The sequence below is a fragment of the Nyctibius grandis genome, chromosome 4, assembly GCF_013368605.1.
Source record: "Nyctibius grandis isolate bNycGra1 chromosome 4, bNycGra1.pri, whole genome shotgun sequence".
Lineage (NCBI taxonomy): Eukaryota > Metazoa > Chordata > Aves > Nyctibiiformes > Nyctibiidae > Nyctibius > Nyctibius grandis.
In genome coordinates this window covers 20746193-20769983 of record NC_090661.1, presented here as the reverse complement: position 1 = coordinate 20769983, position 23791 = coordinate 20746193, and the positions used below count along the sequence as shown (strand labels likewise).

General features: G+C 44.6%; 1 protein-coding gene across 4 annotated transcripts in view; it reads right to left on the bottom strand.

The window, feature by feature from the left end:
* C4H11orf24 (chromosome 4 C11orf24 homolog) overlaps positions 1–21464 on the bottom strand; it is a 30168-nt gene extending 8704 nt beyond the window's left edge. Inside the window, exons 1-2 of one of the 4 annotated variants that reach the window (XM_068399306.1) lie at positions 21378–21464; positions 20373–20496 (exon numbers count right to left, since the gene is read on the bottom strand). Coding sequence is in view for 1 of the 4 variants with exons in the window: in XM_068399305.1 (XP_068255406.1) it covers positions 3196–3197 (2 nt within the window). In the remaining 3 variants the exon portion in view is untranslated. Of the gene's footprint in view, positions 1–3195; positions 3254–20372; positions 20497–21216; positions 21275–21377 lie in introns of those variants that run through there. The other 3 variants (XM_068399307.1, XM_068399308.1, XM_068399305.1) reach the window with 3 other exon arrangements.
* Positions 21465–23791: the final 2327 nt, after the last annotated feature.

Sequence of the window (23791 nt, the reverse complement as noted above, 5' to 3'; positions counted from 1 at the left end):
CACGGAATGAGCAGCATGTGTGAATGGTATGAATAGCACAGTGAAAAACATCCAATAGTCATCAGTAACACATGTAAGACCCTGATTTAGCCACCCATGCAAGAAGTTTCACCCTGAGCTCTCACCTCAAGTCCCAACCATGCTTGTGAATTTAGGAATCTGAGTAAGAGCCTTTTATTCCTTCATGAAAGCTCAAAATAACGTTTATTAGCTTTGACTCCCAGATTGCAAAATTTTGATGCTTCATACCATGAAACTTTTGTTTCCAAATTTTCCTCCTTACTCTATGTCCTAAAGCACCAAACAGGGTAACAGAGTTTTAGCCTGCCTGAAAAAGGGTGAAATATAAACAGCTATCCCAAGCTTCACAGAGGACACATAACATACAGATCCACATTGGACTATCAAAGCATCAAAGATGGGGACACAACTTGATACGAAAATGCAGTGCTTCAAATTCAGCATCCCTGGTCACCCTACAAGTTCCCTACGGAACTCAAAGCCTCCTTCCTGCCCCTTTATTTACTCCAGTAAAAAGAGTTATTTTGCCTGTTGAAAATAGATGGAGCATTTCTACATCTTCTGCTCTCCCAGAGAGCAGGGGAGCCCAAAAGGACTGGACTGTAGGGTACTTGCAGCGCTGAGCTCAGCTCATGCACTCCTCTGCAGCTTTCTCCATGGAGTAAGTGTGCACATCATCACACTTGTTTTGTGTGAGCAAGTTTCTCACTGCAGCCAAAAGTTCATACCTGGGTGATCCCACCTGGCAGCTGGAAATATTTCTAAGTCTGACCTGACAAGAGAAGTCTTGGCAGAGAAAGAAAGCTCACCAGCCCCATCTAGTCCTGCATACCAGAGACTGTGCCTGGTGTCCAAGCCAACGCCAGCTTCGCTGGGGGCCTCTCTCCCATTTCGCACTGCACATGTGCAGACTGACTTTGCTCATTCCTTCTCATCACTTGCTCTTCCAAGTGCACCTTAGTGGGAGTTGAAAGAATCAGTGCAAGAGAGGAAACGACCTGTGCAATATACAACTGCAGTCCCCACAACATGGTACACGGGCATCAGCTGCTCAGGAAAGCTGCCCCACATTTTCGGCAGGGAATTGGTGATACGAATTCGTGTTATTCAGCCAAGATAACTTCAATACTTTTCCCACTGTTCTGAATTACAAGGCACTTCCACTAATTTGCCTTAGCCTTTAGCACGCTCTCGCCATCTCTCTTAGCATATGCTGTAGTTTAACCATGGAAAACTGCAGTTGACAAGACTGGGAGCAAGGGGGAAAGCAAGGGAAGATGTGAAATACTCTGCCCACAACAGATTCTCCTAGAGCAGACAGATCCTTATTGCTGACAGATAGCAAAAGTTTGCTTTAAACTCCAAATCCTTCAACTTAAAGCAAGCAATTTGAGTCCCTCACGGACACTATAGGTACTTCATCAAGACACTCAGAGCACCGTTTGTCAACTTGCACTCCCACCATGTTATGCAGAAAAACGTGCACTTTTTGTAAAGTTCACAGGTCACAGGCAGAGATTCAGAAAGTAGTATCTGACCCACAGAAAAAAAGAAAAAAATACATCATTATGGGTAAATGTTACATTTTAAAGAGAGTCCAGGTTACGTTTGCTGCCCCTTTTCAAGGTAAAAGGCTTACAAGAAGCACTATTTTATAGCCTAAGAAGTGACCCTGAGAATGAATTGGCTGTGCAATAATGTATGCATTTACTGTTTTAAAGAAAATAGTAAAGAATAACAGGAATGAATACAAACACAGAGCACTCTCTTACTATAGGGTTTTTTTTCCTACCTTTACCAATATCTTTGTAGTTGTACTAACCAACCCTCAAAGACAAACATCTTCCACTGCATTTTGGAAATGCAGATATAGCAGCATTGTATCTATGCATAAATACTATAATTATTATTATAGTTAAAATCTCGGTCTTTTAGGAAAAATAAAATAATCTTAATTAATCTCAACTGACCCAAGAACTACATATATTTGTAAGATCAAACGTTGATCACACTCAGTGTCTAGAAGCTGTTGCATTACCACAGCTGTCTGTCCCCTATGCACAGAGATGCTTTGTATCCTCAACCACATTAACCCACCAGAAGTCCCTCCCATCACAGCTGACTTTGGTCCCACTTGACTGCAACAGCTCCAGAAGAAAGCAAAATCCCAATAAACGCCTCTCACCTCTTCCAAAGCACCTGGCAGCCTTTCTGGATTAGGTCAGCACCGGTTAGAGGGGACATGCCGCAGACACAAGAGGCTTGTCTCCCCTTTCCCTCTCACTAAACACGGTCTCCTCAGGGGCCAACTGATAATCCTTCCCCCAAGGCACTCAATACAAACTTCCCAGCTTAAAATAATTTTAAATGTTCTTTAGCCAATTACAAAAAACCCCTTCACAAATTGCAGAGTGAGCATGTGAAGCAGACAAACACAATACACAGATTGTAAGTACAACAGACAAGCAAACAGCTCATTTCCAAGTCCAGCAAGGGGATAACCAGATGGAGTCTTACCTTAATGAAATCCAAATGATACTTGGTATGCTGTATTAAATATCAGAACCTCCAGCTAGGGTTTATTTTTTTTTGTCCTCTTCCACCTTAGCACAATCCCATACATTCAAAACAAGAGCCGCAATTACTTGCAGATCACTTTTCCTGACTTAACAACTGCCTTTTATAATTACAAGTAAAAAGCTTTATTTCTGCTTTCCCATCACAATTCTAGCCAGTTGCACATGGCTCCATTTGTACTCAGAGACAGTGAGCACCCACCCCACACACCTACATCCCAGAAGAACACCAGGTAAAGCTTCTTCTCCAGATTGTGTTGTGCCCCAGAAGAAGCCATCCTCCAGCTGTCAGAGACAACACGAAGGAAGAGATGAATGCTACTGTGCCCATCAGAAGTAATTTTGAGAAATCAGGGCAAAATTCACTCTTTGAGCACTACCTTCTCCATCTGTAGAGCATCCCCAAGGAACTTAAAAGTCAAACCAAACCACAAAAGACAGCAACAAATAAAATCTGGGAAAGGACTACACTCTTAAAAGTGCAAAGTTTACTTTTACCATCTGTGGCTATAACTCAGCAGGGAACAAGCACACTGGAAAACCAGAATAACTTTGAGTCAACAACTGAATGACTGATGACTTTGCAATGTACACATACATCCAGAGGGCACTGCCTGCTGGGTTTCAGAAGCGTTCTTCCCTTCTTGCTGATCTCCCTGTGCTCGAGCCAAGGAATTTGCACCAAAAAAAAAAAAAAAAAAAAATCAAAGTATTATTTCAAACAACATTGACTGGGGTGATGTTGCAAAAGCAGAGTGAAGCCTTTGGAATATAAACCCCTTGCCTCAATGCCCTCCCAGCCAGCTTCAATTGCTCCTGGTTAAGCAGCTGCAACGTGCATGCAATGACTGCACCAAGGCGAAAGGAGAGATGTAGAACTAGACAAAAACACATGGGAAGAGAGAATGTGCGTGCAAATCATTTAGTACCCTAAACACATGCTCCTTTGAGCTCTCAGAGCCAGCAGACACTGCCCCAAAATTCATACTTACAAGCATGCACGGACTAGGCATGAAATAAGGTCAAAGAGCTGCAAAGAAATCTTCTATCCTCAGTATAACCACAAAGCAGGGAAAACAAGGGTGGAATACCTCTTGCAGACAACGATGCTACTCTCCCATAAAATTGCAAGGACGCAAGGCCTGGTTTCAACTTGCAATTGCTGCCAACCACTTCACGTGTTGTCAGCTCTCAAAACAAGTGCTATATTTCACTCTTTAGAAGAACAGAATTAAACCATATTTTGCTAGCGAAGACAAGCATTTTGAAAATCGAGGCTAGAATGCAGGAGGCAGGGAATCTGTGCTGCAATCTTGAAAAGCATTTGGCTTCCCAAGCTTTTCTCCAAGGCTGAAGTTGCACACATGGATAGGTCTGGAGACAGAAGGGGCAGCACCAAGGCATATAAGGCTGACCCACCGTCAGCTGAGCGTGACCAGTTGAAGTTATATCATTCTCTGAACAGCAGCTTTAGAGCCATTATGTTCCTTTGGCTGCCAAAGAAAGTTAATGATAAGTTACATAGCTGTTTCTACAAAACGTCACGTGCCATCAACAATGAAGAACGAACTGAACAGAGGCTGTGAAGCAGAGAAGCATTAGAGATTACAGGGGAGGAAATGCACTACTACATCCCTGGTCCGCACACAGTTCCTTTGACTTCCCAAGACACCCACACAGCATGAAGCATTCCCACTTCCTTAGAAAATCCAGGATGCAATGATCAAAGGTTCATTCGCTGCCCCAATACAGGCCCCCACCATTTCCAGTATTAACAAAATGCTCCTCTTTGAGGATGACTGAGGTGGGACATGCATAGTGCCATACTTTAAGAGAGAGTTTTGAAGGAAAATATACCTAGAAATCACTGAGTCTTATCTCATGGATACATCAGCCAGGCTAGGATGGTGACCAACAAGCTGGATCTGATAAACACCTGGGGCCGACATGAGGCCAGCAGAGCATTTGAGGCTGATCTGCTGCAACAGTAGGATGCAAGTTACACATGCTCTGGAATGTGATTCAGAGAAGAAACATTGCTAGCTCAAGTCCGGAAGAACATCACTTATATTCCTTCTCCTACTACACAACTTCTTCAGAGAGAAACACCATACAGCTGGCCACGTATTACAGAAGAGCCGGCACATCCCTCCACATTAGCACGCACACTCCTCACTGCAGCAGGCAGAACAGAGTATTGGATAGACATCAGTTTGGTCTGCTGCTGCCTTTTCTGATGTTTCTCCTGATACACGACCACAAAAAAAGATTTTAGAAATCCTACAAAGCCAAAAAGTCCACACAAACTGCATCACACTGGAATCTGTTACGAACAACAACCCAATAAGCAAAAACATTTTAATTAGGCAGCCATAAAGTTATACATCTTTTCCTCCCCTAAATATGAACCACCTCTTTCAGTTTGTAGTGTAGTCCCCATCTATGGCTGAATCTCCATCAATCTGCACAACACATGCCCCACGGGAAAGGTGACTGTGATGCCTCCAGCAGCATCTCCAAGCTTCAGGAAATGAGCCAAAAGATGCCAAAAGCTACAAACGAAGTCAAAAGAACAGAGACAGCATCCTTGCTCAGCACACCCAACACACCCTCTAGATTCACATTTGATCAACTTAGATTATTAAACCAGAGAGCAAGGAATAATCCAATATCACTGAGCAGACAGCCTCTGAGAAGGCTGCTGCATCCTCTGGAAGACTGGTATGGAAATGGTACTTTTTAAAAGATGTTTGCAGGTGCTGAAGTATTTCTCCAGCTGCCACATATTACCCTCTGCAAGAAAATCCATTCTTCTGCTTGTAAATGGCCAAACGTAATAGATCAGGACTTTCAAGATGCTCTGCATGAATAGAACAAACACCTTTAAGTCTCTTTCAAAGAGGTGGAATGCCAAGTTTTTCTGAGAAACTCTGCGATTACACTTGGATTTGGCCGACGCATGAAACTTTGACAAGTATAAAGCACTACCGGCTTCATGCTGACAGAGGCACATTATGCTACACAGGGCCAAGGCTGTGCAAAGCTCACAAGGAACAGTATCTCTGTAAGGTCACCACCACCACGCTCCCAACAAAAGGAATGGAAAGCCACTTCCATGCAAGAGGTGAATTAATTGCAGGCTTTGAACAGCAGACCTCATTCATGCAGATATTAAAGTGCTGTATCCTTCAGGTTCAAGATTTTCAGCAACTTGCTCAATCTATCTTCCTTTCCCTAACAGCAACCCAGAGAGGAAGGAGGTTTTAGTGGTTAGAGCCCATGTCCAACAGTGACACAACCTGAGCTCAGGCTCCTTCTCCCCCTTCCAGCTTCCTGTGGAAGCGATGCAGGGCTACAGATTCACAATCTTTGGCACATATAGCCGCAGTGGGTTTTGTGTGTGGGTTTTTTTTTTCAGATAGTTTTGTTTTGAATATTACCAGCTTTACCCATCTCCATCTTTCTGCACCTCGGTTCCCCACCCATATTCGTCTCTCAGGGCACAAGGCAGACAGCTTTATGCATTTGTTACCCCATTAATGAGGACCGTCCATGCTGGCACCATTGAGGCTTCATGGCCATCACACTTTGCCTCTGAGAAAATAAATGCTAACGCCTAAAACTCCAAAACCAGCATTACCCATCCATCATCCTTTCTCACCCATATTAGTGCCATGTTCTGCAGTTCAGATGGTGAGAAGTACTACTCAGCAGGACACTTTTCCTGTGAAAAATGACCAGACAGCTATTTCGTTTACAAAACCGTGGCTTGTTTTGGAATATCTGAAACAACCTTGTTTTAATATAAAGCAAAATGAACCGCCAAAGGCTAACTGCGTAAAGCTGTGACTGGACAATGAATCTGTCAACGAAAATACCTCCAAGCAACAAAAATGTGCACTATGGCTCAACTGCAACCTTCCCTGGTCTGATCTGCACCCAGAGAAGCTAGCAAATTTTCAGACATGCTGTTGTCTCATGGGAACAGGAGATCATGTGCAGGGCATTTCATACCATGTGTTTCAAATTAAACAGCTTTCAACAAGACCCTCAAAGGAACCATCCCAGTGGGCTCCCACATGAACTCTGCAGCCATCAAGCTAATACAGAGCAAAGGAGATCAAGAAGGGTAAAAGGCAAGCTCATGATTTTGGTTTCTCTAAGTGCCTGCAGAAGCAGGTACTCTGCACCATGTGTGCTTCATGCTTGCTGAGGGATGGCACTAGAAGCTAGAACCAGCACAGTGTACGTGCGCAGAAATAAATTGTGTCTGAAGTGCTATTAAATTCAAAACTGCCAAGCTAAAAGGGACTTAAACAAGCAGCAACTTCAGCCTGAAGGTACAACTAACCAAGTGTTACTTTTGGAGCAAATAAAACTGCCAATGTGTTAAAGTCTGGTCACACACCCACCTCCTGCCCTGCAGAATTTTACCTCAGTCAGCAATTTCCTGGCAATACAGGTCAAGTTAAATTTCACTGAAGTTGATAATTTCAATGCTATCTTTCACTACAGATATTTTTAAGAAATCACTATGCTCCTCTACAGGTTCACGTAGCTGTAATACTAATTCTAGACGTGTAGAAACAGAGGACGCATCTCCATCCAGAACACAAGGTTCTGCACGTTTGCTCAGGAATTTAAGCCTGGGCATGGTTTTGAGCAGGGTTACACACAGCAGTGATGGCACTCTATGTTACAAAAGCATCAGGCAATACTGTGGAGAGCTCAGAAACAGAGAAGAAAGTTCAGACAGCCTAGAAACAGCCAAAATGTGGTCCCAGTGCAACGACTGAAGGGGAACTTCTGCTCAGTGCTAGAAGAACCGGAAGGAAGGAAAGCATTTTTGACTATTTCTCCTTTCTGCAAGGAAGTAGGATCTTTGTGCATATCCTGAAATATGGAGAATAAAAAAAATTAAAAAAAAAAAATAAATCAAGACACATGCCTCCACCTCCAGTTATCCTCACAAGCAAAACAACTAGGGTCCTAGAAGGCTCCTAGATTATAGGAAGTTTCTTCTTTTAAGATAACAACAACTCCAGTTAAAAAACAAAGGTAGCTTTATATGGACAGTCTGCCAAGTGAGACGCAGCAAAAAGACATTCCAGCTTACCACAATGCAGTATGATACTGGGGAGCTTTTCACCATGTATATGTTAACACAAATCAAAAGATTCTTTCCAAACTCTCCAAGCCAGGAAGACATTTATAGCAATACCAAAGGAAGGCTGCTGGCACACGTCTCCCTGCTTTGTGATTTTGACAGCTTGAAAGATGTGGAAATCACAGGGCAGGGTGGGTGGGGAAGCTTAGCCAAGTCTATTTTTTCCAGATAAAGAGAATCAAATGCAGTAGCAGCTCTCCCCATCCTTGCTGGCATTACCTGTGCTAGGTTCTTCACAGCCAAGAAGTCTTCAAGTCATGCACCAACCTGAATTTAAACCTATGGGTCATCAGAACCTAGAGGAAAAACATCCTTCCCTCTCCTTACTCTCATGGATGTCCATGGCTGCCAAGGCAGAACCTGTAGAAGTGCTTCAGCCTCTCTCTTGGGTCTTCTCTCCTATGTGGCAACAGGGCAGCAGCTGTGCTCTCCTACTTCGTTCTACATTCCCTCTTTTCAGAGGAACTGCGTTAAGTTTTGAGTCCTGATGTTAACTGATTAACAGGTCAAAGTAAAATAAGCTTGGTTGGAGCTCCTCAAAGCTTTTCCAGTACAAATGTCTTTGTACAAAGCGCCCCTTATTCATGGAAGAGGGACTGCACAGGCAGTAGCAAGTTCTTCTGAACCTTTCTGAGCTCGATATGTAAGGTCCGTCTATCTGTCTGTCTGCTGCTGACACCCCTAATGAGGACTCCAAAACTGTTCCATAGGGATACCTGAATACCATGGGCATCTACAGACAGTCAGCAGAGCAGCACACCAACAGAGATTACAACTACCACAAACATTAGTTTAACTTGTACCAAAGACGTGGAAGTGAAAAACTGCGTGTTTTCCCATAATCTCTCCCATGTTCTGTATTTTACTGGACAGACGGCGTCTGAATACAGATATTTTCTGAAGCACTCTTGGATGCCTCTGTGCTTAGTCTTCAATTTTTGCTCAGCAGTACAGCAACACAATATGGAAAAAACAAAGCTGAAACATCTCACTCAACTTGTAACACCTGGACTTCAAACAAAAGTAAGAGGTTATTCTTACTCCTCCAGAAGCTGTGACCTAAAAGCAGCAGCACAGTCTGAATCCATTGGAAACTTCTGGCTACTGATTTTATGCCAGAGATGCTCTGATCCTGTAATGAGGGGAACGGTGAACTAGAAAAGCCAAAATACCAACAAGATCAGCCCACCCTAGTCCAAAGATGAGATCAGCATACACTAATTATCCAGGCCAAGAGACTGCCTGGGGGAGGTTGTCCAAGCATGGACAACAAAAACAAGGATAAGGACAAACACGTGAAAGTCACACTACAAGTAGTAACTCTTACTGCTGGCTTCAATACACTGAATGGTGTTTTGAAGACTTCGGCTCCAACGTAATCCAATACAAACCTGTCTGATATCATCAGGTTGCAGCAGAACACCATTACAGGTCAGGAATCAACAGGTGGAACAGGCTGTGACTGAATGAAATCAGACACAAAAGAAAAGACATGCCAAGAATTAAATAATTCACACTTGAATTAATATCCTGGCTACCAAACCTCACCTTTTGCTCAAATCCAGTTTGCTGCTAGAGTCTCTGCAAGCCTGGAATGAGAAAAGGCTATAAATACAGAAGAGTGAGGACCCAGGTGGCCAACACCGAGGTGCACCACTTCTTCAGCCTCATCCTTTAAAGCAAGTTTAGGATCCTCAGAACTAGACATCAGACAAACAAGTCCAACTTGCAGGCTGGCGAGTCCGATCAGCTGGTTGTAGGGGCCTCCCACACAGAAACACACCCCTGCCCTCTTGGCTGCTCTTGCTCCTGTTAAGAGACTGTTCAACTACTCACGAAGCAGCAGTAAATCACACCAGTAAACTGCATCAGTTTAGAGCCAGGTACACAAGGTGAATTGGCACCAATTCTGCTTTCCTTAAAAGCTGCAATTTGTAGTAAACCAAGAACTGCCCCATAAGCAGTGGAGTCATCCGTACAGAAGGACAGGAACCTCAGACTGACATAATGCATGCTCTGGCATGATAACTGTCAACTATTAGGAAGTCTATTTGCTTCTTAAAATCATCCAGAAATCTGAAAGTTTTCAAAGATCAGAGAAAACTCCAGAGCTATCTTTTAAGTGACTGCACAAGTCAGAGGACCAGCAGCCTCCTCTTCTCTTCAGGTTTCCTCCCTATTCTGGGTCAGTTTAGTGGAGAACCAGCACCTTCTTGGGACTTGAAGGAGAAGGGTCCTTTGTGGAAGGCTGTGGCCGTCTCAGTAAGAAGCTGGAACAGCAACTTCCCCGGTTGTTTCTGATAAATATAATGCAAATGCTCACTTCCAAAAGGCCAAAAATTAAAGAGAAAATTAGTTCCCCTAGCCTTAAAGCATGGTTGGGTACAAGGTGCTCTCTGGCAAGGCAATATGAAGGAAGATTGCAACTGATGCCAGGTTTTCACCTTCTTCATTAACAACCTGTGGGCATCAGGCTTCAGAGGTATGAAGCCACCAACTTTCAAACATAAACAAACAAGAAAAAGAAAGAATATTTCCACTGGATGTCAGGCAATAACCCTCAGCTCTTCCAGGTCTCCTCTGTAATTCCAAAGTTTACTTTTTTAAGAAAAATCTGTCTTTAGGCTTATAAGGCAAGAGCCAACACAGAAAATCTCCATCTAACAAGGATTAAGTCTTACAAAACCTGTCACGGTACTAAAAAGAGGTGCATTTGTTTTTAACGGAGAAAAGACTTGGTGTGCTCCACTTTACGGATGAATCAGGTCCAGCCAGGACACTGTGACAGTACCTCTCTGAGACCAGAAGCTGTGACTGAGTTGCATGTCTTGTTATCTAGCATGGTTAGCCTGCACCTAAAGACAGCAATAAGCTTTAGTTATCAGCAATGAAACATTTGCAGAACCTGTTCTTGGCTACAGAACATTTATGTATTTAGCAAAAGCATGAGATAACCTGAAAACATAGCTCTAAGCCTGACAACATTGTATCAGACACCTTTTTATTAGCAGGAAGTACATAAATTGTTATTCTAATGTCAGTAACCATGAGGACTTTAGAAGGCAGAGCGCAGCTAATATTCAGATGAACCACCATGGAGAAGAAGGGTTCTACATCAGAAGAGGCTCTGCTCCACGTCCAGGGTCCCAGTTCAGAGCGACGATGCCAGAGACACACAGGTAGCATGAGCTTCAGAAGGGCAAGGAGACACCATCTCCCCTACCAGCTGCATCTCAAACAATGCAAGCACCCACGAGAGGGTTTAACAAAGCTATTGTCACACTTTCAACTCACTAATTTTCCTGGGAGCCTGGTTGTAACTGAAGTCAAGGACTTTTAGCATTCAGTGAAAGGATCTTCATGAGTTTCATTTGCAAGTGTGGAGAAATTAAAGGCTTCCTCTGGCCTAAAAAGCAGTGCTTCTGCCTCCACCAGCTTCCCAACAAAATCCAGCTTCTGTCTCAGTGCTCAGCTTCTTGGGCTTCTGAGCCACTTTACAGGAGGGCACTTTCACTTCAGTTGCCTGAAACTGTATCATGAGGTAAATCTGCCCAAGCAGATAATGAGCAGAAGTGCCCTGCAGTGCGGATTAGATGTTCACAGCATGGGTTGGGGTTTTTTGGGGTTGTTTTTGGTTTGGGGTTTTGTTGTTTGGTTTTTTGGGGGTTTTTTTGGGTTTTTTTTTATGACAGCCATCTGAAGAGGAATTATGCATCAAATCTTGCTTAGCAAATCCTCTAGCACTGATAGGCCAAGGCAGAAAACTCTCTTCCTGCATATTAATATCTACAACATTGAACTATCTCTAACCACCTAAACTGCATGCCCACCATTTCAGTCTTTGCTTTTTAAAGGCGCTGCACATTTCCTTCACTTCCCTCTGGCAATAACTTTCCTGGAGACGAGAGTAAAATACTGAAATAAATTTGTATATTTGTTTTATTTACAAATTCTCTTTCATCCAGACATCCTTTATGCAGATGAATCACCATATGAAATCCAGTGTTAGGGCTGTATGTTCATTGGATGGCATTCACTGTATCTTGCTCAGAAGCAACTGTAAATGTGAATACTTGCGCACGCTATGGGACAGACCTAATGAATCACAATTTTGGAGCAGGTATTTTAACTGGTTTAAGAGATTTAAGGAACCTCCACAGGTGTAATCTTACTGATTTAAATATGGTTCTGCAAACAGATTTGTCCCAAGACATGCAATAACCTAAGAGCTCATTCAGCTGAAAAATTTGCAGTTTTTGGTCAACTCCCAGGGGACAGCTTGCCCACTCCACAGTTTGTATTACATCTGTTTCCACTTTCATAGGGGTCAATGACCAAGTGGAGAACATATCACCTAGAAAGCACTCTTTGCTAATATTGCCAAAACCTGCGGGAGAGGGGGGGGGGAATCAACCAAAACCTGAAAAAAAACCCACCTCACCAGCATCTTCTGTATATATTTTATTCTAAAACTCTCTTTCATTCAGATATTCCTTATGAGGATGGGTCATCAGCACCGGAAATCCACTTCTGTTTGTTACAGCTCTTTATTCACTGAATGGATTTCATTGCATCAACACATATCCAGCTTCTAGACATTACAAGGTGTTCAAAGCCTAGAAATCCTTGCTCGCTTCTGCAACGGACAGAAAGCAACAAACAGAATCTATGAATACATCAGATCCAGTCAAAAGCTGTTTGCCAAATAGAAAACAAACCCAGCTTCCGTGGTTTTGCTTTTCAAGTCAGCTGGGAACAAAAGCCATCTGCATTACAGCTCCAGCTAGGCCACGTGCTTCTCAGACTCAAGCAGCAAGTGTCCCTGAAGAAGGTTATCAGCTGTTTCCATGTCAGCATATCTGCCTTAGGCAGCAATTCTTCAAACACACAAAGCACGTGTTTAACTTTATATGTGAGAGTAAGTCTAGCAGAACTAGTGGAACCTGTGACCTGCATAAAATTAAGCCATGTAACCACTGGCAGGCTCATGATATTGCATTCCGCTGCTGGCTTCACTGCCCAAAATGTGCCCACTAGAGCCAAGTGTATCCCAGATGTCATCAGTGATGAATTTCAGCCACAGCACATGCCTACTCCAGCCATCTTGGAGATGATCACTGCAGACAGAACACATGGATCCTGCCATACCCACAAGGCAAATATAAACTGTTGGCCATCCCTCGAAAAACACCGTCATAGATGAAGATATAATTGTTCTTGGTGTCAACTGTTGCCTTGCTTCATGGCTTCAGGAAGAGTCAACACAGCTTTTGCAGCAGGAAATTATCTTTCATATCTAAAAGTCTTTGAGGCTATTCATTACACATGGATTTGTATAAAGGTTTTTGGTGAGGGATCATTTCAAAGTTCTAAATCAAACTAAGATGCTGTTGCCTACAAAGAAAGGCTTTTGCATGGACTAATAACTTATTAGAATAGGAAACAAAGAGCAGAAAGAAGCCGTACCATGAGGACAAGTGGCCACCAGTGAATTTCCAGAGATCTGTGCTGGGGCCTCTGTTTTTCAACGCACACAAAAGATTTGAAGAGAAAGGAAATAGTGGGAGGATACTGGCTTTTAACTGGACTGACAGAAGGCCTCATAATAGCAAGTGTTCGGGGATAATGTCTCTATCCAATGCTGCTGATCACTGTTGAAGACAATACTGTACTAGACAGACCTCTGCTTCTACTTCATGCAGATACTCTCACGCACTTAACGTCCGCTAACATGGTGCAATAAGCTGACTGGTGAACAAGTCCTACAGCTCTTTTTGAATGCATGTTCATGGCACCATTTTTGATAACGGCCCAGAAACAGTGGTGTGGACATACAGTTCAGATGACAAAGGCTAGAAGTTCTTTTAGAGACATGGGAACCTACACACCATGCAAACTAAGTTTATTTTGCACCAGGTAGCTTGGCCAGAGTTATGACTTCCAGTTAGACATTAAAGCAGCTCTCTGCACAATTTTCACAGAATCGCTGAGGTTGGAAGGGACCTCTGGAGGTCATCTGGCCCAATCCCTCTGCTCAAGCAAGGCCACCTATGGCCAGTTGCCCAGGACCATGTCCAGATAACTTTTAAGTATCTCCAAGGATGGAGACTCCACAACCTTCCTGGGCAACCTGTGCCAGGGTTCAGTCGTCCTCACAGTGAGAAAGTGTTTCCTGGTGTTCAGAGGGAATCTCCAGTGTTTCAGTTTGTGCCCATTGCCTCTGGTCCTGTCACTGGGCACCACTGAAAAGAGCACACTGCCTTCAGGTATTTATATACATTGACAAGATCCCCCTGAACCTTCTCTTCTGCAGGCTGAGCAGTCCCAGCTCTCTCAGCCTTTCCTCACAGGCGAGACTCCCAGAACAGAAGTTGCAACACCAATTCAAGAACAGGAGCCTCTACAAATGTAGAAATGAAGGACAGTTCATACGGGCTGCGCTACTGGCCATGGAATACGGCTTAATGCACTGTCAGGAAGAACTGTCACCTGCAAGGGTGTATGCTCCACCTCACTATCAGTGAGAGGTGGTCTTCAGCCATAACATTTACATTTCTTGTTCCTAAAGGAGCTCTGCATAGCAGTACCACGTTGAGACAATGCAGGAGCTGCTGCTCTTGCAAAGGAGGCCATTTCCAGGCCTGGAAAACACCTGAGATACATCAGGCTTCACAGTTCTACATCAGCCTAAGCAAATATTGTGAAGATGCCGCATCATTTGTATCACAAATTAAGGAAGATACAGTGACTATCCCACAAAAGCCTCGCTATAAAAAGGAACTGGAAAGATTAAATAGGTTTTGCAGATTTTGTAAAGCTCTAGATAATCAGGATTCATTAACAAAAAGGATTAATGACAAAAAAAACACTTGAGGAAGGAGCATGTAAGCTCTTTTCAAAGATGGTCTCAAGTTTTCATACTCAGACCACCTGGTCATGCCTACAGTTCCAGCACTTTCTGTCATGCTTATGAATGAGACATTTTCCAAACAAAATGTTTTTTAAAAAATGAAACCTGGGTATAGAATGTTTTCTTTTAAAGGAGGGAAGCACATTGCTCCTTTTTTAAGCCTCATCAGGTCAAAGTGTGTCAGAAACCCACATGAAGATTCACAGAAGTTGCTGTGAAATCCTAGTGACATCATCTTTCCAGATCAGCTAGGATAGAAAGAGCTTTAGAAACAGGAAGAAATGATAACTTAAAAGAAAACTGGTCTCAGTAGGAAAAAAAAACACCTTTGATTAGCACAGCAGAGAAAGGCAGAAAAAAATGTTTATAGCAATACTTACTGTTTATTAAGTTAACAATTAGACCAGCACCCATTTACTGCGGGTAGAGATCTAGGGAGTAAATTATCTTTGCTTGGACATGGAGAATTTGAGCTTATCAATGGGCATTTCTTACCCATCAGAAATTCACATCCTAAACCCCGCTAATAAGCCAATCTCTTTTTATCTTATGACAAAAAAATTAGAGAGCTGTTTTTCCACCATGCTCTCCTTTTTTAATTAGATATGGGAACTTAAGTCTAGATGCTACTGGCAGCAAAAAGACATGCTGCTGATGTAGAGTTTCATCAATAGGATGATGATGTAAAGGAGCTTTGCTGACACAAACACACCAGCCCAATCTTTTTTAACACAGGTCAGTCCATAGCACAACAGGGCATCAGTTTGAGAGAGCAGAGTACAGGTGAGATAGACCAACCCTCCCTTACCTGACCAGGGTGGAAAAAGAGGTATGAGAAGAACTAAGCCATGTTATGTATAGCTATAGGAGGAACTGGTCAGAGCTGGAAATGAAAAACCAGTCTCTTCAAATCCAGCTTAGAGCATGAGCTACATGACAGTCTACTTTTCCTGTGAAAGCACATATTTAGTAAGAATGTCATTAAGAGCATCTCAGGAACATCCAGAAATACCTGCTGTGGGGTTTGTCTTTGTTGTAGGAGAGGGGGAAGAGGAGTGTTCCTACAACATAATCACATACAATCCAAAAATAGTCCAATAGTAAGATGCAGGGGATGATGTACATTGAGAAATGAGGAAGCGAAGAGGTAGCACAAACACACAAAGTAGCCTCCTCTCCAATTAATGGCTTGCTTGATCTTAAGTGGAGCCCCAATATTCCCCTTCAACCAGTCTGCATTCATAACACTTCTACCTTTATTCCCTGTTCTTCAATTTATTCCAAGTTTATGAATAGAGATGAATTTTGCCCTCACCCATCTGCACATGCTCAGTTCCTGCCGACTTCTACAAAATTTCCCTCTGCTAATGGACTTGTTTCACAGCAGTTTCAATCTGTCCAGAGGGAGCAAAAAAAAAAAAAAAATAATTTTGAGCATAGAAACTTACCAGGCAAACACTTGTAACTGTTTCCTTGCTGTCAGGAATTATTGCACCTTTAGGGGAAGTAAAAGCCAATAAAAGCCTGGATACAATAGAAGTACAGCTGAAAGCACAGAAAATGCAACCAGAGAACTGCTTCTCTGAGACCGTCAAAGCATTTTCACAAAGGCATGGAAGAGTGGAAAGATTTATCCTGCTTTTTAATACAGAGAAGCCAAACAAAGAAAGATAGAGAAGACAACTCACCAAAAGAACATGCTTAATCCTATTAAAATTAATGAGATTTCATCCTGGTCTCCACACACAAGTTGTACTGGGAGTTTAACTTAAGTGGATTTAAACACAGATTTAGTTAAAGTGCTGCGAAGTCTCCCCAAGCCAAACAAATATAAATCCAACACGAATATCCATGCAAAATTCAATGCAAATTTCATCAAATCACTTTCTTCTTTCCTGCTTTTTTTCATAGAACAAATGTAAAACCAGTGCACCTTTTCTATCTGAAGTATGCACTCAAGCGTTTTGCTGAACTATTGCATAAGCAGTTTTTCATCCCTGGCATCAAGTCAGCTGGAGCTCAGGGAAGGCAACCCCAGTGCTCTCCTGGACAGTCAGAGGCAAAAGGGTCATCGTTAGCAGAAGCAGTGATGGTTGTGAAGAGGACTTGTTGAATGTCTCAATAAATAAAAAAAAATTGCCCTTGTACACAACCTCCCCTTCCCTCTCTGTGTATTTAGGGAATAACAGAGATATGAGGACTTGGACACTCCACAGCCATGTCTGCAGAGCACAGTTTAGTTGTACTTTAGGGGGCACAGCTCAACTGAGACTCCCCAAGCAAAAGTGACAGGAGCTGTGGCAGTGTATAGAGATAATCCGGGCATGCAATTGGTGTGGTTTGCAGTTGCGCAAACCTAACTTCCTCAAGCAGGTGCAAGATGTACAGACGGACTGTGGGTCCTGCTACATGCAGTCCAGCTGGCTGCAAATAAACAAGTACCCATACCCCTAACTCTCTGCATTGTTCCTTTCTTCATGCCACACTGTCCTACAAGAAAAAACAAACAAACAAGTGTCCAACGTGCTTTCCAAATGGTTGGCAAGTTATCATGTCAACTGGGAGGAAAGGACATGATGGGAAATCCAGGCTTACACACTGTCATTCCAGAGATCTCATGTTCTGCAAAGTGCATTTGAATACTAGCTTTCCCACCATAGCGATGCAGCCATCAGGGACCCGCGTTCAGTCCCATCCTGTCTGGCAACACTGCACAGCACCAACTTGGTGTCAGTGCAGTAGCACCCCTACTTCTCAGCAACTGAAACTCAGATCCGATCCTTGAGGCCAAGCCCACAACGGCAAATAAAACAAGCCAGCAAAGGCAATGGAAGACTGCCAGAAGTTTTTGGCACCTACGCTGATAGACATTCAAATTGCCCAGAGGAAACCTCATTTCAGCGATAATCACAACAGAGCCATCAGCTAAATGCAGGGTTTTCCATGAATACACCTAAAGAACCAAAGCAACGAGGCAGCCAGACAGCACAACAGCAAGCCGCTAAGTGCTGCTCTATACACCAGTGAGGCAAGCGTGGTGTTCCACTGAGCACTAAAACCTACTTCTGCAGCTCTTGCCACTTGCTTTTGTTGGATAAGTTATTCATAGGAACAGGCAGCAATGTCCATGCAGACATTCCTTCAAGAAGGGGGTCCCTGTACCACGCTGGAGATACATTGTTCCTTCCTGGACGAATTGCTGTACCGCAGGCACCCTGGGTGCCTTACCTCCATGGTGACCTTCTTGGATTGCCAGCAGACAAAAGCTGGAGGAGCTGTGAACAAAATTTCCAAAGTGCACAACCAGCTCCTGTCTGCACTCATTTTCAGCATTGCTACTGTCCCTGCAGCACCAGCAGCATCCTTACACCCCAGCTGTCAGTCAACTCACAAGCTCCACTGACTCCTCCAAGCCTAAGCTGTAGAAAGAGAACCACAACTTCAGTCCAAGGGAGCAGAACTGACAGGAGGAACGAACATGTTAAGTGCTTGCTACAGTCCAGAGAGACAGGGTTCAATCGCAGTTTACTTCACAGGACTTCTTGGCTTCCCAGTCAGCAAAGTCAACAGCCCTTTGGGAGTCCTTCCCAGACCCGAACAGGCTGGGTATCATTGACAGGTAGGGTATGATGAAGGGTTACACCTGCAGGACAGGCTGTGGAGGCCAGGAAGGGAAGCAATCTTGCTGAACCAGAGCTCACAGTGTCTGATGGCATCCAGCAACAGCACACGCAGTAGGGATATTGCCCTCCCAGTCCTTTTAAGGGTAGGAGGAAAAAAGCCAGAAAGATCACCTAGTTTGGCTCCCAGTGCACCATAAGCCATGAAGTTTCATCCAGCAACTACTATGCTGAGGGGAGGCAGCAGGAAGGGTATCTCACCTACTGCACAAATGAACTTTGTTCCAGCTCTGTGTTCATGGGGATGAACACCTCCTTCAGAAAGGCATCTGATCCCAATTTAAACACTTCAAAGTGCAAATGGCCAGCTGGTGTGGATTGGCATTGCTCTGCAAGGGAGCCATAGCAATGCACAGCAGCTGAGGATCTACACACAAGCACCCAGTGAATTGACTGCTTTTTCCTCTGACTTTCCCAGTGTGTAATTCTCTTGCTATTAGAAGTTTGTATTAAACACAAAGCAACAATTAAAGGGCAAGTATAAATCTAAAACAGACATTAACAGTGCCTGAACATGCTTGTATGTGGGGTCCAGCGATGAGAGCAGAAAAAGGTCAGAGCAGATGGATCTGAGCATGGCTGTTCAGCACACATATGCAGGCAGCGCAGATCTCCATATGGAGACAAGGGCTGCAAGGAAACGCATGTGCATGACACCCAGCCATCCACGCAACTGCTCTGAGCCAGAAGCCCAGCATTGCTCAGAACGTGCACGTCAGCCAGGATGAAGCAGCTGCTACAATACACCTTGGCTTGTGGGTACGCAGCGGAGCAACAAGTTCATTCCTCCTACATCCAGGTCCACCATAACTTTTCACTGCAAATACGCTGGCATAAACTCTTGCTGGACCTGCTTTACTGCACTTTCAATTTATAAAACTGTGTTTAAGTGTGAATGACGATACATAGAACACATGCTCAGCTAACACTGTGTCAGAGCATGGGAAGACATCAGCAGGACTGTATACTAAAAGCTTCATGGAGAAAAGTTTTATCCATGCCTTCAAAAAAAAAAAAAAAAAAAAAGAGGCAAGAAACTCTATCCAAACAAATCAATTCTTCTCAGTTTCTTCAAGTAAAGTTTTGGACATTTCCAGCATGCACTGCTTTAAACAAGCATCTCCGTTCCTCAAGCATCTCCGTTCCTTATTGTCCCTGCAACATTTTCCCTTGAAAATTTAGTCAGTCACATACAAGCGAAAATGTCAGCTACTACATTTAAAAGTAGCTACATTACCTAACCCTGTAATCCAGAATATGCAGCCAGACATTTTAAATACATTATCAGGCCTTCAGCATGGATGCTTTTCATCACTGAAGCTTGAAATTTCGCTTGCAAGTTACTCCCATCACCTTTGAAAAGCCCGTGCCAGGAAACTTCCCTTAGAAGACAGAGGCTGAGGGTCGCACGGATGGGCCAATTAGAATTTCAATAGCAGATAACCAGATGCAAAGTCTGTTTTCTGGCAGATGGCTTTATAAATCCAGTAGGGAATTTGCAATTAAAACAAAAAATAAAGATGTCTGCACCAATGTGTTAAGAGGTATGTAGTCTGGAATTTCACCCAGGAAAGTACTAAAACAATACATGTGTGTATACATACATTATATATATATATATATATATAAAAAAACTAGAAGCAAGCAGCAAACATGCACAGCAAGTGAATTAGTCTACTACAGACATGAAAGCTAACGAAAATGGATAGATTCCTTCTAAACTATCCATTACCACGTAATGGACTGTATTAACATATATCGTAGTGGGTGATTATAGTAGATATGTAAGATTAATACAGAAATACATGCACTTTTGAGAGAGACACTGCATCAACATGCATCTTGTAGCCTAGTTTTCAAAGCTACTGATCAGCCACAAACCCTCTGAGGTCTAAAGGGCACCAAATGCTCACTATCAGCAAGTTGACCTCACTCAGCAAGGCTGCAACTTAGCTCAAGGTGGGGAGGATTAGTATTTCTATGGGTTTGTTCCTCCAGTAAGCAGTCAGTTAACTCACTTTATCAGGAAATGGGGAGTGCTGTTGCATGACGAAGCCTGGCAGGGATTCAGTCAGCTAATGTGTAGGACATCAAGGCACCTTACTTGACAGGATCCTGAGACAGGATTTTTCTTTGCCAATTCTAGAAGATAAAGTTTGTGAGACAGCAGAGGGGAAAGGTAAGGGATTCACTAAATCCACCAGAACAAGATCCACTCCAACAGGATATCCCCACAGGATGCTATATTTGAGAGTTTGGTCAAAGAACGGTACTTATTCTTCCTACTGTTTACTGGATTCCAGCTGAGACCTTGCTAACATTGCCCAGGGTACAGTTAAACCTACTGAAAACCTTTTCTTAAGGTACGATAAGACGAAAGAGATTTCAGTACAATACCACACAAAGCAGGATTCCATTTACAAAGGTAATCTCAATCATACACACTTGGCATTATTTATTCAGACACAAAATATTTTTATACCGTGCATAAGCGTGATCTGCTACAGACACCATATTTTCGAGGTGGTCCAGAGGGCCTAAAAATGTTACATGTCAGGCAGTGAATTACTTGCTGAGTCAATCAGCTCTCCTCCCCGCAACGAAACTGACTTTCCTCCGCTCCCACCTCTCCAAGAACAAAATCACCTACGAGCACACACACATCGCGCTGCAAGGAGCAGCGGGTGAGTGCGAAGCCATCACTCCCACAGCCGCTACAGCGGGTGGCAACTTCTTTGCAAATCTACGTGCAACTTCTGTGGCAAATTTATGGGAGCTGCTGCCGAGCCCCTGTTCGGCGCCCCAGGCCGCGGCCACCCGTTCCCCGTCCCGCCCGCGCTCCGCAGCGGTTCAAACCCACACCCGCTCCGCGGCCGCTCCCGTCCTGGAGACCCCTGGCACGGCGTCCCCCGCGTCCCCGCTCCCCCAGGCCCATGACGAGCCGCCGTGCGCCCGCACTCACGACGTGGCGGAGCCCTGCGGAGAGCACGGCCCCAGGGCAGCGGGGCGGAAGAGGCGCTTACCCCGGCGGAGGCGGCCACACGCCCAGCGCAGCCCCCCCGGGAACGAGAGAAGGGAGACCGGGAGCGCGGCCACCCAGCGCCCCGCCACATGCCACGGCCGCGCCCCGCCCCGGACACGCCCCTCCTCCTCTCATTGGCCCGCCCGCCTGCCGCCCCGCCCCCTGCCGCCCCGGCAGCACCTCCTTCCCTCCGCCCGCGCCGGGGGCGGAGCGTCCGCGTGCGCAGGCAGCGCCTTTCACGCCGGAAACACCGGGGCGCTGGGGGCAGGGGGCGCGCCGGGGTGGCTGCCTGTCCGCGGAAGTGACGTGTGCCGCTGGGGCGGTGGGGGCGGGCGGAGCCGGGGGGCTACTGCAACCCGCCGCCGTGGTGGGGAAGCCGGGCTTCTGCGGTGGCTGGAGCCGGCCCGCTGACCCCGCCTGGTGGGAGCGCGAGCTCGGCACCAGCCGTCCCCGCGGCTGACGGCCTGCGGGCCGCCGCCTCCCGATCCCCGGCCTGAGCGGCCCGTACCGCCCCTGTGTCCTCAGGGAGAGCTTTGCCGTCTTCGCTGCGGACCCGCCGGCCCCTCGCGTGGCTCCGAGCGGCAGCGCTCTCCATACTGTCCTTTCTCTACAGTTACACCAAGCCGCAAATGGCCCCAGTTGCTGTTACTACCTATAAATTACCCTAAATGTGCACTGCAGGTCCAGATCCGTGTGTTTTAGAGTTCGGCCTAGGATGCCCCGGTGAGAAGCTGTAGTCAGATGAGGTCTTTCATTCTCCCGCATTTTCATAACACGAGCTCCAGCACCCACCATCTTCTGCAAGTTGTGGCGTAGCAGCAGGAGTGGGTTTTTGGCAAAGCTCAGTTTAATACTAACGCCTTTTGCCCATGTTTTCTGCAAGCAAATGTCACAGGATTTTTTGTGATGAGTAGAGGAACAATGGCTGGATTAGTTGGGTCCACACTTAACTTTCATAATTGCCACCAAGGAGGCAAAGTTAGAAAAATGTACAGGCTAACAGCTTCTTGCTACCCTGCACTACGAAAAACACAGATATTCCACCATAATCTAGGTGTAACTTTTCTCATGTAATCCCTAAACTATGCAAGTCTGGTTACTAGACATGATAGTCCACTGGCAACAGCATTGTTTAAGTAGAGAATGCTGCTGAATTAAATATTGAATCAAGTAGCAGAAATCAGCTCCTTGTTGATTGTTTTGCTATTTTTAGTGCTGCTGCCTATGCTGAAAGTTTGCGCATCAGCAGCACGTAGCTGCTTGGGGCAAACCCCAGCAGCAGTGGAACTTTGAAGCTTTTATATAGCATGTTATGTACATGTATATACAGACACATATATGTGAGTCACATTCTGAAGCGTGGAGCCAGCTCCATGAAACGGCAGAAGGTGCAGGACTTTAAGCCATCGGTGTCCATTTTAGAGCAAGCTATTTCCTGAATACAGCTCCTTTGGGTTATTTCCAGATCTCTGAAAGAAGAGTCATCAAAAAAAGGTGCAGAAAAGAGCATTGCACACACACAGGTGCAGTCCATATTGTGAGATGCTTTACATAGTGATTGTGGCATTGAACAGGTGAAGAAGGAACCCTTGCTACCTCAAATCATGTAAGGATTTCAGCTGCTACTGCTAATCTGGCCATAGATGAAAGTGATGCTGAAATCATTCGCACATCCCAGTGTAATTTTAGAACACACAAATTTGCTTTTCAAAATGAACAATGAGAAGGAGGAGTTGATACCCTGGTCCATCAGTTAATTAAAAGTAGACAAAATGCAGAGCTGGCCAGCACTTCCACATTAAGGACTCAATTTAAAGCATGTCTGTATACGTTGTACAGATGTATCATTCCATCATTCATGTAGGATACTGACATCTACTGAAATATCCCCTCCCCTTCTTCCCAGGGAAGGAGGAAGGGAGAAGGAAGATTTGCAGTTTAAGAGAATTGGAAGAGACAGTTGAAGGGGGGGAGGAGGACTGTCTGCTGTAGAACAGATTATCTAGCAGGACCAAGCACAACGATGGAGGAAATAATGTGAAGCTGTTGAGCAAAGCAGGAGGGCACATGGCCCTTAGGGTTGGTGTAGTGGGGAACAAGCACATTTCTGGGGAAAACAGTCTCAGGAGAAAAAAAAATGCACATGGAGAAGCCCAGATGTGGAATGGGAAAATACAGGCACTGATAAAAAGCTGTGATCATGCAATCAAAGAGAACGGGATGTCATGAATGTGTCCTCGCTCACCTCTCTCCCTGTGATGCACGGGGAATGTCAGTCAGTCAGTCAGTCAGGCTGTTTCCTTTGAGAATCCCAGAGAACATAATTTTGAAGTGTTTAGAGATCTTTGTAACTTTACATGCCTCGTGTGAAAAGCTAGGGTGCTAAGACATACTTGAAATAGCGGGTTTTCATAG